At 47.5% G+C, this 16,372-nt stretch overlaps 1 protein-coding gene across 2 annotated transcripts in view; it reads left to right on the forward strand.

Moving 5' to 3' along the window:
* The window catches only part of SQOR (sulfide quinone oxidoreductase), a 60,866-nt gene that overhangs the window by 21,057 nt on the left and 23,437 nt on the right, over positions 1-16,372 (forward strand). Inside the window, exons 2-4 of one of the 2 annotated variants that reach the window (XM_062205840.1) lie at positions 6,619-6,679; positions 11,215-11,465; positions 14,744-14,914. In XM_062205840.1, the coding sequence (XP_062061824.1) occupies positions 11,232-11,465; positions 14,744-14,914 (405 nt within the window). In that variant the 5' untranslated portion in view covers positions 6,619-6,679; positions 11,215-11,231. The remainder of the gene's footprint in view (positions 1-6,618; positions 6,680-11,214; positions 11,466-14,743; positions 14,915-16,372) is intronic. The other variant, XM_062205839.1, reaches the window with a different exon arrangement.

Raw genomic sequence — 16,372 nt, forward strand, 5'->3', positions numbered from 1 at the left:
AGTAGGACTCAAAATATTTCCAGGAAGAGGAAGAAGCCATGAGTTTTGTGAAGTGTCTAACGCAGTGCCCTTGATACATGCCATGAATATAACTGCATGTGCTGCTTGGGTGCACACACATCAAGTTGAGATCATGGGAAGGAACCATGGCATTGGTGAGGCAGTGTTTGACATTAGCCTGGCACCCCCAGTAGCGCTAAGCCAATGGCAGTAAAAACTTCCTTCCTGAGATTTCTCCAGATTTAGATTTGCCCTTTTATAGTTTTTAGTCAGAGGGTGTGATGGTTGATTTTCTATATCAGCTTGACTGGGCCACAAGTCTTTTGGGTGTGTCTGCAGTGAGATTAGCGTTTTAATTGGTAGACTGAGTACAGTGGATTGCTCTCCCCAGTGTAGGTGGGTCTTATCCAATCAGTTGCAGGCTTGAATAGAACAAAAAGGCTGACCCTTCCATGAATAAGAGAGAATCTTTCCTGCCTGAGTGCCTGGAGCTGGAACATTGGTTTCTCCTGCCTCCGGACTCCACAGAAACATTGGCTTTTCCTGTTGCCTGGCCTTTGGACTGGAACTACACTGCCACTCTCTTGGGTCTCCAGCTTGCCAGTTGCAGACTTGGGACCTGTCAGCCTGCATCACCCTGTGAGCCAATTCCCAAAAGTGCCCTCTGTCTAATGGGGAGAGGAATGATGCTTGCTTTGCTTCTCTCCCTCGTTCCTTTCCATTCCTTCTAATGGAATCTTGGCTTTGTCTCTTATTGGCTACGTGGCCTTGAGGTTGTAACTGATGAGTTCAGCTTCCCTTTTGCACATCTGAAATGGGCTAATTCCTACCTACAGTGCCTAGCTTGGTGCCTGGCACACAGGAATCTGGCAGAGGGCAGCAATGAACCTGTTTTAATACAAGGACCATGACCTGGTTTCAGATTTTCCAAACAACCATGTAATGTTGGGAGGGTGTGGGAGGGGACTTGGCTAATTCAGTGAGGGACTTGCTAATTCAGTGAGCAGAAAGACAACCTTAGAGAAGTGCTTATAGACACTAGAGGTGGATTTAAGCAGAAGCAAATGTTTATGCTTCGTGGTCTCTGTCTCATGTAGGCCCGGGTGTGTACATGGATGGGGAGTTTTGCAAATCACTTTCTAGAAGGGAAGAAGTAGCCAGGTTGAATTTCTATGTGTGCATTTCTGTTTTTGTATTTTAGATTTATTTTATTTATTCAAAAGGTGGAGTTACAGACAGACAGGGAGAGACAGAGAGGGAGAAATCTTCCCTCTGCTGGTTTACTCCCCAGATGGCCGAAACAGCCAGGACTGAGCCAGGAGCTTCTTCTAGGCCTGGCTGATTCGAAGCCAGGAGATTTTTCTGGGTCTCCTACACAGGTGCAGGGGCCCAAGCACTTGGGCCATCCTCTATTGCTTTCCCAGGCCATAGCAGAGAGCCGGATTGGAAAAGGAACAGCCAGGACTAAAACCAGCACCCAATTAAGGCCGGCGCCATGGCTCAATAGGCTAATCCTCTGCCTGTGGCGCCGGCACACCAGGTTCTAGTCCCCGTCGGGGCACCGGATTCTGTCCCGGTTGCCTCTCTTCCAGGCCAGCTCTCTGCTGTGGCCCAGGAGTGCAGTGGAGGATGGCCCAAGTGCTTGGGTCCTGCACCCCATGGGAGACCAGGAGAAGCACCTGGCTCCTGGCTTCAGATCAGCGCGGTGCGCTGGCTGCAGCGGCCATTGGAGGGTGAACCAATGGCAAAAGGAAGACCTTTCTCTCTGTCTCTCTCTCTCTTTCTGTCCACCCTGCCTGTCAAAAAAAAAAAAAAATGTCAATTAAGATGGCAGTGTTCCATACTGGAGTTGCCTGGCTTTGATACCTGGCTGTGGCTCCAGACTCCAGCTTCCAGCTAATATAGACCCCGGGAAAGTGATGCTGGCTCCCATGTTGGGAGCCTGGATTGAGTTCCTGGCTCCTGGCTTCAGTCTGGCTTAATCCTGGCTGCTTTGGGCATATGGGGAGTAAACCAGCAGATGGAAGCTTTGTCTTGTCTGTCTGTCTCTCTTTCTGCTTCTCAAAAAACCTACATGGGAGGACCTAGTGGAGGAGGAGTCTTGTCCGAGACTCTCCGCTGGGGCACTAGGCATGAATGCGACCCCTGCTGTTTAGACAAAGCTTGGTCATGCCTCAGAGATGAGAACCCACAGGGGTGCAGAGCACCGGAACATGACAGCTCCGTGTCAGCCTGGTTCTGGGAAGCCCCTGGCTGAGAGCTCTGATGGGAGGAGCTAGAGCAGGGGCCTATTTGTGGTGTGTTTTCCTCTGGTTTTGAAAGTGTTCAGCATAGCTGATCTGTTAAAGGTTGGCCTTACGGTTATTGAAAGTCATTGCAGGGCACTGGCCTCAGAATCAGCCCTTAAGACATTCGGATCTGGCTAAAAAGCCCATGAGAGTATTTCAGGAATGGAAAGCCAAGACACTCTGGCTAAAAATGACCTAAATGAAAGATCTCTGTGAGTGATATCCCAGTGGAAAGCAGGGACCATCAAAGAAGGAGGTACCTTTCTATGAAGGGAGGAGAGAACTTCCACTTTGACTATGGCCTTGTCTAAATAATGTCAGAGTTTGTGAATTCAAAAGGCTTCCATACCCTTGGCAGCTCATGACAAGAGCCTCAGGTGATTACTGACATCATAAATAAGAGTTTCAATTGTTAAATCAACAACAGGAGTCACTGTGCACTTGCTCCCCATGTAGGATCTATGAGAATTAAAGGTAAAACTAGTCTTCAAACAGTACTTTACATTTTGTGTGTCTGTGTGGGTGCAAACTGTTAAAATCTTTACTTAGTATAGAGTTGATCATCTATATATAAAGATAATTAAAAATGAATCTTAATGAAGAATGGGATGGGAGAGGGAGTAGGAGATGGCATGGTTTGTGGGTGGGAGGGTGGTTATGGGGGGAAGAATTGCTATAATCCAAAAGTTGTACTTTTGAAGTTTATATTTATTAAATAAAAGTTTTATATTAAAAAAAAAAAGAAAGTGGTACAGCAGGTTAAAGCCCTGGCCTGCAGTCTGGCATCCTATATGGATAGTCCCGGCTGCTTCCTTTCTGATCCAGCTCTCTGCTATGGCCTGGGATAGCAGTAGAAGATGGCCCAAGTCCTTGGGCCCCTGCACCCACGTGGGAGACCTGGAGGAAGCTCCTGGCTCCTGGCTTCAGATCGGCACAGCTCTGGCTGTTGCGGCCATCTGGGAAGTGAACCAGCAGATGGAAGACCTCTCTCTGTCTCTACCTCTTTCTGTAACTCTGTCTTTCAAATAAATAAAACAAATCTTTAAAAAAAGAGAGAAAGAAAGTCAATGCAAAGAGGACCCAGCCTGGCATAGACTTGAGATATGACAGTTGTGAACTGTACACAGATCCATTGTTTCTCCAAAAGCAAAAGTAGCTGAAGGTTCACTACAACAGGCTTGCCAGCTTGGTGCGTCTGTCTCGAAGAATGCACTGGCCAATCCTTGCTTCCAGCCAGCTCGGTTTGAAGTCAGTCAGGTGACCTAGCTGCTCGCAGCTCAGTGAGTGGCATGTCATGTGACCTAAGATTAGGAAGCTTTTGACACAGGCAGTCTGTGTGACACAGACTGGATATGGATGGGTGTGGCGTCCCCAGAACCTGTCCAGATCTGGGCCTGCAGCCAGCAGCCAGTGATATAAGTACCAGATGGCCTGGCAGCTATCTCACCTTTCAATCAGCTGTCATTTTACTTCTCCAGTTAGATTCTGGATATAACAAGGCATTGATTTTGAGCCTTTGAAGGAGACAACTGATTTAAGATCATTTGATGGATTTTTATCTAACTTAAAAGCATGGCATTATTTAATTATAATATATATTGCATGTGCCACTTGTTAAGTGAAAGTCAAATTTGTCTTGTTCATTGTTTTTTTTTAAGGTGTGTGTTTCACTTTGTAAGAATGTAAAGGTGAAGTGGCTGCATTCTTCCATATCATTGGTACTTAACTCTTACACTAATGTGTGTATGTTTCAGATTATCTTCTCAGGAAACTAAGCCAGATTTACCATCTTTAGTTACTTTGCTGACAGAAGATATCTATTTCTTTTCTGCTGTCAGTCTGCCATTCTCTTCTTTCTTCTTTTTATCCTTATGTTTAAGATTATGTGCATGTTTCTTCCTTCAGTAGTCTTTTTCAGGTTGTTGCTGTAGACTTGGTTTACATCAATGTCAGAAGTTCCGGGTGGTTCCTTTTTTTTTTTTTTTTTTAAAGATTTATTTTATCTGAAAGACAGAGTTAGAGAGAGAGGTAGAGACAGAGAGAGGTCCTCCATCCACTGGTTCACTCCCCAGATGGCCGCAATGGCCGGAGCTGTGCCAATCAGAAACCAGGAGCCAGGAGCCTCTTCTGTATCTCCCACGTGGGTGCAGGGGCCCAGGGACCTGGGCCATCCTCTACTGCTTTCCCAGGTCATAGCAGAGAGCTGGATTGGAAGAGGAGCAGCCAGGACTGGAACCAGCACCCATATGGGATGCTGGCGCTTCAGGCCAGGACGTTAACTTACTGCGCCACAGCGCCGGCCCCTCCTGGTGGTTCATGATGATGCTTTCTGACACCATGTATTTTCTCTCTTTCTTTCTTCTTTCTTTTCTCTTTTTTTCCCTCTCTCTTCCTTCCTCCCTCCCTCCATCTCTCCCTTCCTCCGTTCTTCCTTCCAGAACTCCCATCCACTAGGTTCACTTTCCAAATGTCCATAACAGCTAGGGCTGGGCAGGTGCTGAAGCCAAGAGCCAGGAGCCAGGAGCCAGGGGCCAGGAGCCAGGAGCCAGGGGCCAGGAACTCACCCAGGTCTCCCATGTGAGTGGCAGGATCCCATTTAGTTGAGCTATCATTGTTGCCTCCTAGAAGCTCAAGTCAGGAGCTGGAGCCAGGAATTGAAGTCAGATACTCCAGTATAGGACACGAGTGTCTTAATTAATAGGCCAAACTCTTATTCTTTAGTATTAGTACCAAAGTTATGGGTTTCTCCCCCTGTACCAACCTGTTCTTTGATAACAATTGGGTGCCCAGCAGTTCAGTCCAATTGTGACATTAACCTCTGGAGTGAGCACAGATCCCATTGGTTAAAGGCTTAGTTTTTTTTTTTGTTTTTTTTTGTTTTTTTTGTTTTTTTTTGACAGGCAGAGTGGATAGTGAGAGAGAGTCAGAGAGAAAGGTCTTCTTTTGCCGTTGGTTCACCCTCCAATGGCCAGCCGCAGTGACACGTTGCGCCAATCCGAAGCCAGGAGCCAGGTGCTTCTCCTGGTCTCCCATGCGGCTGCAGGGCCCAAGCACTTGGGCCACCCTCCACTGCCTTCCCGGGCCATAGCAGAGAGCTGGCTTGTAAGAGGGGCAACCGGGATAGAATCCGGCGCCCCGACCTGGACTAGAACCCGGTGTGCCGGCGCCGCAAGGTGGAGGATTAGCCTGTTAAGCCAGGGCGCCGGCCAAAGGCTTAGTTTCTTGAAACTGCCCCTACTTCAGACATTAGCCACAAATTAGACCCTAGGTGACCCACACTTGTGTCTGGCCAACTACAAATTTGGGGGTTCACAAGATCCTATCCCCTCAGGCTTGATAATTAGCTAGAGCTCCTCATAGAACCCAGGAAACCACTTGACTCACGTTTACTGGTTTATTATAAAGGCTACAATTCAGGAATGGCCGAAAGGAGGAGGTGCGCAGGGCAAGCTATGGGAGAGGAGTGGCGCAGAGCTTCTGTGCCTTCACAGGTTTTTATATAACTCACTCTTCAGCCCCCCTCTCAGGTTGGAGGTGAGGGATGGGGCTGAAATTTCCAACCCTCTACTCACAATCACATGTTTGGTCTTTCTGGTGACTGGGCCCACCCTGAAGCTGTCTGAGATCCCACCTGTGTCACCTCAATAGCATAAACTCAAGGACTCATTGTGAATAGCAAAAGACATCCTTTGTGCTCAGGAGGTCCCAAGGCTTTTAGGCTGTCTATCCTAGGAACTAGCAGTGAAGACCAGCTATATTTTTACGGCATCACAGTTTCAAGTGAGGTGTTAAATACAATTATGCGGTATTGTCCTGGGTTGTTTATAGCCCTCTACATTGTGTCATGCCCCACCTTCTCCACCTTGGATGATGGTTCTGGGTTTTCTCATTTGGAAGTTTAGATGGTGTAACATTGCTAGAATGAGAGTTCCCTGAGATGTTTGGGTGTTTTGAAACTTGGAACGTTTCATCTAACACATTCTTTTGTGCTTGTTGAACTGCTGAAATAAACCACAGAGCCTTCTTGGCTGGCTGAGGAAAACAATTGTGTCCGCTTTCAAGAGAAGAATCATGGGTTGTCAGACAGGAAGGGAGCTGAGAGGTCAAAGGATTGCAGATGGAGTGACTGAAGCCAGCAGCTTGGCCAGGCCTCCTCCCGGATTGTCCTTTTTCCTCTTAAACTCCTCCCATGGGACAAAGACGTTTTATTGTCCAGACATGAGAAAATGGCTCCCTTTCTGGGAAGTGAGTTTTTCTGTGTTCTGAAAGAAAGGCGGGATGTGACGAGTGTTTATTCACTGTACAATATCTTCTTCCTTCCCTACAACAGCAGCAGCCTGCTTGGTGAGTCCTCCACTCTTCAGTCCAGCAAAAAGAGTAATTTTTAAAATATAAGTTGTAGCATTCATTAAAGAAAGCTTGAGAAAATTACACCTCCCAAAATGGGGAAAAAAAGCAATGTTTATATCAAAACCATTGCTGATATTTAGGTGTTAGTATCATGAAAATGGCTTCTCTTTTCTGGGAAGTTAATGGAAAAATATCTTTCCCTCTCCCATTTAGCGTTTTCACACAAGTGTCATTTTGTAATTGATACATAGTTTTACTCTTTTTTTTTTTTTAAGATTTTATTTATTTATTTGAGAGGTAGAGTTACAGACAGTGAGAGAGAGACAGAGAGAAAGGTCTTCCTTCTGTTGGTTCACTCCCCAAATGGCCGCAAAGGCCAAAACTGAGACAATCCGAAGCCAGGAGCCAGGAGCTTCTTCCTGGTCTCCCACGCGGGTGCAGGGGCCCAAGGACTTGGGGCCATCTTCTACTGCTTTCCCAGGCCATAGCAGAGAGCTGGATTGGAAGACGAACAGCGGGGACTAGAACCGGCTCCCATATGGGATGCCAGCACCGCAGGTGGAGGATTAATCTACTGCGCCACTGTGCCGGCCCTGATGCGTAGTTTTTCTAAAGATCCCAGTGATTGAAAGTAGAGGATCTGGGACTGGGATTGTGGTGCAGTGAGCTAAACTGCCCCCCTGCAATGCCAGCATCCCATATTGGAGTGCTGGCTTGAGTCCTGGTTGTTCTGTTTCTGTTCTCTGCTAATAGGTCTGGAAAAGCAGGGTACGCTGGCCCAAGAACTTGGGTTCCTTCCAAACTCATGGGAGACACAGATGGAGTTCCTGGGTGCTGGATTCAGCTTGACCCAGCCCTGGCAGTTGAGGTCATCTGGGGAGTGAACCAGAGGGAAGATCTCTCTCTCTCCTTCAGATAAATAAATAAATCTTAAAAAACAAGAAAAGTGAAGGCGCTGACCCCAAAGTGCCTGGGTTCAAATCCCAGCCACCCCTTCTGAGCTCTGTGACCTTACGAGTCACTTGGCTGCACTCTGCCTCAGTTTTGTCATCTCTAAAATGAGGATAATGGCAGCCAACTCGCAAGTTAAATGCTTATGTAAAGGACTTAGTACATATTAGCTATTATCATTGAGATGAAGAGTTTATTAAGATTAGTATCTGTACAAGGGGATATTAAAAAGTTTATTGAAAAATGGAATTGAAAGCACAACTTAATTTTGTTATGAAAAATTAAAATTCATGTATACTTTTTAGTAATACACATTTTCCAGGTGTTGTGAAATTTTTTGCACCAAAATAAACTCATATTTATAATTCAACTTTTCATGAACTTTTTAAAGTACCCTCATATGTAGTAGAAATGTGTATGAAATACAGAAAAGCAGAAATCAAAACCACACTTTATTCTAAAACCCAGAGATAAACACTTATGTAGTGTTAAGATTTTGATTATGTTTGTTTGTTTCTTTTCTTTCTTTTTTTTTTTTTTTAAGATTTATTTATTTATTTGAAAGGCAGAGTTACAGAGAGGCAGAGGTAGAGAGAGAGAGAGAGGTCTTCCATCTGCTGATTCACTCCCCAGATGGCCGCAATGGCCTGAGCTGCACCAATCTGAAGCCAGGAGCCCAGAGTTTCTTCCAGGTCTCCCACTTGGGCAGTCTTCTGCTGCTTTCCTTGGCCACAACAGAGAGCTGGATCGGAAGTGGAGCAGCTGGGACTTGAACTGGTGCCCATATGGGTTGCAGACAGTGCATGCAGTGGTTTTACTCACTACGCCACAGTGCCAGCCCCTATGTTTATTTTTTCTAAATGAATTTCTCTTACATAGTTTTTTTTTTTTTTTTTTTTGACAGGCAGAGTGGACAGTGAGAGACAGAAAGGTCTTCCTTTTGCCGTTGGTTCACCCTCCAATGGCCGCTGCGGTAGCGCGCTGCGGCCGGCGCAGCGCGCTGTTCCGATGGCAGGAGCCAGGTGCTTATTCTGGTCTCCCATGCAGGTGCAGGGCCCAAGGATCTGGGCCATCCTCCACTGCACTCCCTGGCCACAGCAGAGAGCTGGCCTGGAAGAGGGGCAACCGGGACAGGATCGGTGCCCCGACCGGGACTAGAACCCGGTGTGCTGGCGCTGCAAGGCGGAGGATTAGCCTAGTGAGCCACGGCGCCGGCCATTACATAGTTTTAAAAATCCTGTATTTCCAGTTTGAATCCTGGTTGCAGCAATTTATATCTCATTTGTAAGCATAATTTTAAAAGACTCATGAGTCAGTCACCCTTATGCGATCTATTTGCCTAACCTTTCCCCGGTGTTTTGACATCCAGGCTTTTCTCTGCCCCCCATATTAAACTGAAGTAATCATAGATTAACCTTAGCTACAACAATCTGGGACTAGGGCCTTCCCTGGCCAATGTGGAGCCTGTAGTTGTTTATTCTAGCCCCAGGAAGTAATCAGGCCTAATCCACAGATGAGTTAACCGAAGGTTGACCCTATAATGAATTAGTATGTGAGAAGTATCTTGTAAAAGGTTTTCTTCTTCAATATTAGAAGTTATTTCCTTGGATAGATCCCCCAAAATGGAAATGCAGGGTCAAAGGACTATGCATATTGGACGTTTGTGACATGAATGAGCCTGATCCACTTTCTCTGGGCTTCCAAATTTATTCTTTCCGGCTCTGAGTTGCTTCTCAAATCTGAAATACTGAGATGCCGAAACTCTGGAATAGTTAAGCTTAATGAAAACAAGGACTCCTGCCTATTCCTTCCCACTTGCAATCATTTTGCCCTCCTCCAGGGCCCTTCATTCTTCCTTTCATAGCCCTCTTTCCCATCTCAGCTTTCTCTAATCCCCTTGTGGATCCTACCTTTTCTCCACTCAGGGGGAGAAATGACTTGATTAAGTCATCTCCATTAAGAAGGCTGGTGATATGGCTCGGCGGGTTAAGCTGCTGTCTTCAATGCCAGAATCCCCCATGGACACCAGTTCACATCCCGGGTGCTCCACTTCTGGTCCAGCTCCCTGCTAATGGCCTGGGAAAGGCAGTGGATGATGGCTTAATACTTGGGCCCATGCCACCCACATGAGGGAATCTTGGCTGTTGTGGCCATCTGGGGAATGAACCAGCAGATGGAAAATTCTCTCTCTCTCCCTCTCTCTTTCTCTCTCACCTTCCCTCTCTGTAACTCTGACTTTCAAATAAATAAATTAACACATATATTTTTAAAGAAGCTAGTGACAGGGGCTGGCATTATGGCACAGTGTGTTAAGACGCCACCTGCAATGCTGGCATCCCATGTGGGCACCAGTTTGTGTCCTGACTGCTCCACTTCTGATCCAGCTCCCTGCTAATGTGCCTGAGATACAGCAGAAGGTGGGCCAAGTGCTCAGGCCCCTGTACCGGCCTGGGAGACCCAATAGAGTTTCTGGCTCCTGGCTTCAGCCTGGCCCATCCCGGGCCACTGTGCCCCGTTTGGGGAGTGAATTAACATATGGGAGATTGTCTCTCTCTCTCTCTCTCTCTCTCTCTCACTCTCTCTCTCTTTCTGTCTAACCTTCTCTCCCTGTAATTTTGCCTTTTAAGTAAATAAATAAATCTTTAAAAAAACCAAAGAGTCAAATGAAGATTAAAGAAGAGGTTAGTGACCTTAGCCTCTAGATGTGTTTTCTCCAGCTGGGTGTTGGCATTTTAATACCCGGTTCTGGGGGAGCAGTGCTGAGCCCAAAGGAGTGAACACGAGGGTAAACTTTGAGGTGGAGATCGTGAGTTTGAGTCCTTCAAGTTATGCAAGTAAGTGTTGTTGAGGTTGTGCTGGAGTTCTAACTGCTTGAGGTAGAAAAACTTGTTCCTAAAGCCAAGGGGCCTCTCTCAGAGGGAGCATTAAGGAGAAATTGTTGATTGAAGTGGGCATCATAAATGACTAGTGAGCAGCATTTGCAGATTCTTTCTGTAAAATATAACTTCATGACACCAGGCAGGGCTCCTTTTGTGGCTTTTTACAAACCACCTGGTTGAAATTGCAAGAGGTGTGGTAGGCAGAGCCAGGAGGCGTCTGAGTGGGGTTGAGGCCCTGATGATCATGGTCAGAACTCTGGGTGGTAGACTGTGGGTTTCTGGCTGCACAGTTTCTATTTCTGCCAGGTCCCAGGTGCCCTTGATGGCACCCTCTGTTTGTGGATGTGCAGTTTTAACAGACTGCAAGCCAAAGAAAGAGTGAAGGGCTGCACCTGAGAGGAGTGTGGGTGACAGCTGCACGCCCTAGATTCAGAGGTGGGTGAGGGTGGGTGCAAACAGGTTGTTAGGAAGAACTCACAAGTTGGGGATCCCTGGTTCAAAGTTTGAGATGGCCTGAAAGGAGGAGTAAGGAGAGGAACAGAAGCTTAACCAACTGTTAGTTATCAATCAAGTGCTCTTAGGGGACACTGAGACGCCTGCAATAGCCAACAGTGGTCTTGGGAGGAGGGGGTGGTGCCAGCTAGAGCTGCCCAGATGCCAGTGACCCCTAACTCACTGGAAGACAATGCTTTGCTCCCCTAGTGGTCTCTTCTTTGGCATTCATAGCCTTGCATGTTCCCTTCTAGCCTGATCCAGCCTGAAGATGACCCCGCTGGTCACGGTGGTGTCTGGTCCCCATGCACGGCTCTTTGCCTGCCTCCTCAGGCTCGGCCCTCAGCAGGTCGGCTCCCTCCAGCTGCACACAGGGGCCAGCTGTGCAGCCAGGAGCCACTATGAGGTGCTGGTGCTGGGCGGGGGCAGCGGAGGGATCACCATGGCTGCCCGCATGAAGAGGAAAGTGGGTGCAGAGAATGTGGCCATTGTGGAGCCCAGCGAGGTAAGTGTCCCCTTTGAGTGCGTGCCTGTGTGTCAGGGGTGGGGCAGCTGTGACTCAGGCACTGGACTTTGTGTCTCCGGGTTAGTGCCCCTTCTGGGCATAACGAGCACCCAGGAAGTGGGTTAAGGGGAAGAGTGAGAACAGATCCCTTGGGTTTTGGTGCTCCCTTTTTTAGTTTCAGGTTTTTTTTCTTAGGGTTGCCTTATCACATGACTACAAACTGGATGAATTAAAGCAACAGGCATATATTCTCTCACAGTTCTGGGTGCTACAAGTCCCATGCCAAGCTATTGGCAGGGCCATGGTACCTCTGAAGCCAGGGCGGGGAGATGGGCAGGGGAACTTGTCCCACACCGCTCTCCCGGCTGCTGGGGGCCACCAGCAATCCTTGGCTTGCTATTACTTCACTCCATTCCCTGTCTCCATCTTCTCTTAGTGTTCCCGTGTGTCTCTGTCTTTATGTGGCTCTGAAAAGGACACTGGTCATTTGATTTGAAGCACACCTATTGAAGTATGACCTTACCTTAATCCATTTACACCTGCAAAGATCCTATTTCATAGCCACAGTTACCGGGGTTAGAATTTCACCGTATCTTTTTGGCAGACATGTTCACCTGCAAGCACATCTTCCACCTGCAACCTCTTATCCAGAGAAAAACCAGTGGCCATTGCAGTTTTCCACCTCTGTTCCAGTATGGAGAAGGCACAATGAGTCTGAGGGTCAGGGAAACCTCTGGAAAGCAGCCAGCAGATTTAAGAAATCTAAGTACAAGGGGGTTATAAAAGTAGATGGTGGGGGCCGGCGCCGCGGCTCAATAGGCTAATCCTCCGCCTGCGGCGCCAGCACACCAGGTTCTAGTCCCCGTCGGGGCGCCGGATTCTGTCCCAGTTGCTCCTCTTCCAGGCCAGCTCTCTGCTGTGCCCGGAGTGCAGTGGAGGATGGCCCAAGTGCTTGGGCCCTGCACCCGCATAGGACCAGAAGAAGCACCTGGCTCCTGGCTTCGGATCAGCACGATGTGCCGGCCGCAGCGGCCATTGGAGGGTGAACCAATGGCAAAGGAAGACCTTTCTCTCTGTCTCTCTCTCTCTCACTGTCCACTCTGCCTGTCCAAAAAAAAAAAAAAAAAAAGTAGATTGTGGGGCCAGCGCTGTGGTGCAGCGGGTTAAAACCCTGGCCTGAAGTGCCGGTATCCCATATGGGCGCAGGTTCGAGTCCTAGCTGTTCTACTTCTGATCCAGCTCTCTGCTATGGCCTGGGAAAGCAGTAGAAGATGGTCCAAGTCCTTGGGCCCCTGTACCCATGTGGGAGACCCAGAAGAAGTTCCTGGCTCCTGGCTTCGGATCGGCTCAGCTCTGGCTGTTGAGGCCATCTGGGGAGTGAACCAGCAGATGGAAGACATCTCTCTCTGCCTCTCCTTCTCTCTGTAACTCTGTCTTTCAAATAAATAAAATAAATCTTTTTTTTTTCAAGTAGATTGTAAGGGAGAAAATGTAGCTGACACTAGGAGAGGAGAGCCAGTTCTTTACATTTGTGCTCATAATGTGTCTATAAAACTATTGCATGAAAAACAGTTTAGGATTTACAAAATCTTCAGAAAAAACATTCAAGATTTTGGGCAACTTGCCTAATATTTCTCAAAGAATGAAGTATGCACCAGCTGGGAACTATATTTTTGGGAGACAAAGCAAAATGGATCTGGTGCCAGTTTTGGGAGGAGGGTAGATTGGGAAAGACACACTGCTTTTCCAGATGCCTCCCCCCTGGGGTTGAGACTATGCACGGCTGTGATCAGAGAAGGCTGGGTGCATTGCCCATCACTTTCCTTTTGAAAGTGACTTCTCTTCAGCTCACTACTTTATTCATTTAGTTATTTAAAATTTAACACAATTTTATTTGTTTTAAAGGCAGGATTACACACACACACACACACAGATCTTCTATTGTTGTTTCACTCCCCTAATGGCTGCAAGGGCTGAAGCCAGGGGCCCAGAACTCCACCTGGTTCTCCCATGTGCATGGCAGGGTCTCAAGCACTTGGGCAGTCTTCCCCTGCTTTCCCAGGTGTATTAGCAGGGAGCTGGATCAAAAGTGGAGCAGCTGGGACTAGAACCAATGCTTTGAAATGGGATACCAGCATTGCAGGCAGCAGCTAAACCCACTGTGCCGCAACGTTGGTCCTAGGGCCACTATTTTAATGACAGCGGTCTGAGGTGGTCATTCTCTCTGGAGCATGCAATACTGTAGCTAGTCCATGGTCACGTCCCAGTTGGACTTTTCTTTGTCATGTAATGAGACTGAGTCTTCTGAGGACTGCACACAATTCAGGAGACCCCAGATTGACTCCTGTCCTTGGGGAGGAAGTGCAGAACAGGTGGGCTTTTGGCACATTTGCTGCTGTGTCGGAAACCTGAAATTGATGAGATCTCATAACTGAAGACCTCTGCCCCCCTCCTCTTGGATCCCATCCATTACTAGTAGAGGGAGATTGTAAAGCTATTCCTGGTATCCCTTCACCTCTCTGTGGTCTTGGCAGCTCTGGCCAGTCAACTTGGGGCCTTTTGGCCATATCAGGAGCTTGTGATTGCCTAGTTAGCTCCACGAGTGAAAAGGAATTCTCAGAATCCATTAAACCAGTCTGCCTGTTGCCCCTGAGTCTAGAACTTTCACAGCTAACGAAGATCAGTAGGTCATCTGAAGCAAGAGAATTCCAGAAAATGGTGGGAGTTTGAGCTTGTGTTGCCTTGTGGGAGAGATGCTGGTGCCTATTGGCTTTGGCTCTGAGAAAGGAGGAGAGGGGCTGATGGGAGTATCTGCAGTCCCCCATGGACTTGGGGAACGTAACTTGAAGCTGGATTTTTCAGGATCCCTGACTTACCGTCGTCCTTCTGTACTTCCAAGGAAACACATGGAGGTCGCTGAGTCTAATTTTTCTTTGTATGTGTGCACATAAATGTATGTACATAATGCATATATACATAACACATACCTATTAGACCCCAAATCAACCATCAACAGGAAACAGTACAGTAATCACTGAAGGTAGTTTGTAGCTCTTTTGGTGATCCTGGAAGAATTCTTTGTAGAATGACTGTCCTTCAGAGCTTAGCATAATAGGAGGTATCAACTGGGGGAATCAAGTCTCTGGAGATTTTTCTGAGCTTTGCTCTGGGGTCAGCAGGGAGTGACTGAGAGAATCTAGCTCACCTACTGTTTGCTGCCACCCTTTTGATCAACCTCAAATTGAAACGTTTCTATTTCTAAATACTTTGCTTCTCAGAGACATTTCTACCAGCCCATCTGGACTCTGGTAGGTGCTGGTGCCAAACAGTTGTCCTCATCCGGCCGACCCACAGCAAATGTGATTCCATCTGGTGTAGAATGGATCAAAGCTAAAGTGGTTGAATTGAACCCAGACAAGAACTGCATCCAAACTGACAATGGCAAAGAGGTAACCACTGGGGACCTTTAGATTTTTTTTTATTAACCTGAGGGCTTATATTAATACATAGCTGTTATCAAACTGGATGGCTTCATGGTGAAAGAGTGGTATGTGTGTATTTGGGAGTGGGTGTATGCATGTTGTAAATGGAGTATACAGGAAAGACTGTTTGGTGTCGAGTTACCAACTAATACAGGTACTTGTTGAACAACCACATTGTATCCTATTGCTAAGTACAGTGTCTTGTACCTGAATGCTTATTGAACAAACAGTACTGCTTGCTACATGTTAAAATAGCAGGCATCTTCCTCTTTCTCTTCACTTGAAGTAGTCAGTCTGTTTTCTTTTGTTGTTGTTTTTTCTTGATTTTTCAGCTTCTTTCTGATGCCTGGCTCCCCAGAGGACTGGGGTTTTGGGAAGTATCCACCCCAGTAACACTAGGGGGCGCTCTGCTGGAGCAGAGGGGGACTCCTGTGACTCCAAGGGTTGTGCCAGGGCTCAGGAGAATTGTTGCTGCCAGAACCTGAGGCTCATGATTGCTCAGCACCATTTGGAAGTCTTCTAGCCTGGGTCAAAGCTTTGCAGCACCTGTTGCTCATGGTGAAGTGACAGCTCAGAGGCCATGTGTGGCTTCATGTCCCCTCATCTGCCACTGAGCCCAGGACAGAGGCAGGCAGACAGCCATTGTGCTCAGCCCTCTTCCAGGCTCCCGTGGCCTTCCCCCTCATGTTATTGTCTATAATACTCTTAATACCTTTCTTAACACCCTCCTTTATCCCTTGCTTTGTTCTGTAGTGTAGGAGAGAATGTCTTGTCTCTTCTGTGGAGAGACCCTTCAGTTACTAGAAGATGGCCCCTAGGTTCTACGTAAGTTTTCTCTTCAAGTCGGCTTGTCGCCTGTCCCCACTTCCCTGCACTCTTCCTCACATTTCTTGATTTCCAGTCCTCCCCACACCCTCTTTGCTCTACTTTGGGCATCATCTGGCTCATGAGTGCTCCCACGGACCAGGTGCCTGGACTCGGAGAACCCACTCTGCAGAACCGGAGCAGAGCTGGCTGTTCTCTCCCACAACTGGATGCAGCCCAAGCCAGGCCACGTTTGCCTTCTAGTGCCAGTTCCTGCAGTGCTGATTCACGTTGGCCTTCAGGTCATCTCAAACCTCTGGGTCCTTTTCACAGCACCCACTGTCAAGTGAGGCTCCCCCTTCCCTGGGAGAGTGCACTTGTTATTTATTTTACCTGAAGGCATGAATGACTATAAACATATAAGTAAATATATGCGTGTGTGTGTCTAGAAAACGTTTAACTTTTATGTATTGTTTCCCCCCATCGATGGTTCAGAGCTGCCTGCTTTTCTCCTGTGTCTTCAGGAGACCAAACTGATAATACATGAGATTGCTTTCAATGCACAGATTTGAGCTTCGTGGCCCTTTTACCTGGTCCGTCTCCTGTTTGCAGGGCCAGGAG

This window comes from Lepus europaeus, chromosome 11 (genome assembly GCF_033115175.1).
Source record: "Lepus europaeus isolate LE1 chromosome 11, mLepTim1.pri, whole genome shotgun sequence".
Classification (NCBI taxonomy): Eukaryota; Metazoa; Chordata; class Mammalia; order Lagomorpha; family Leporidae; genus Lepus; species Lepus europaeus.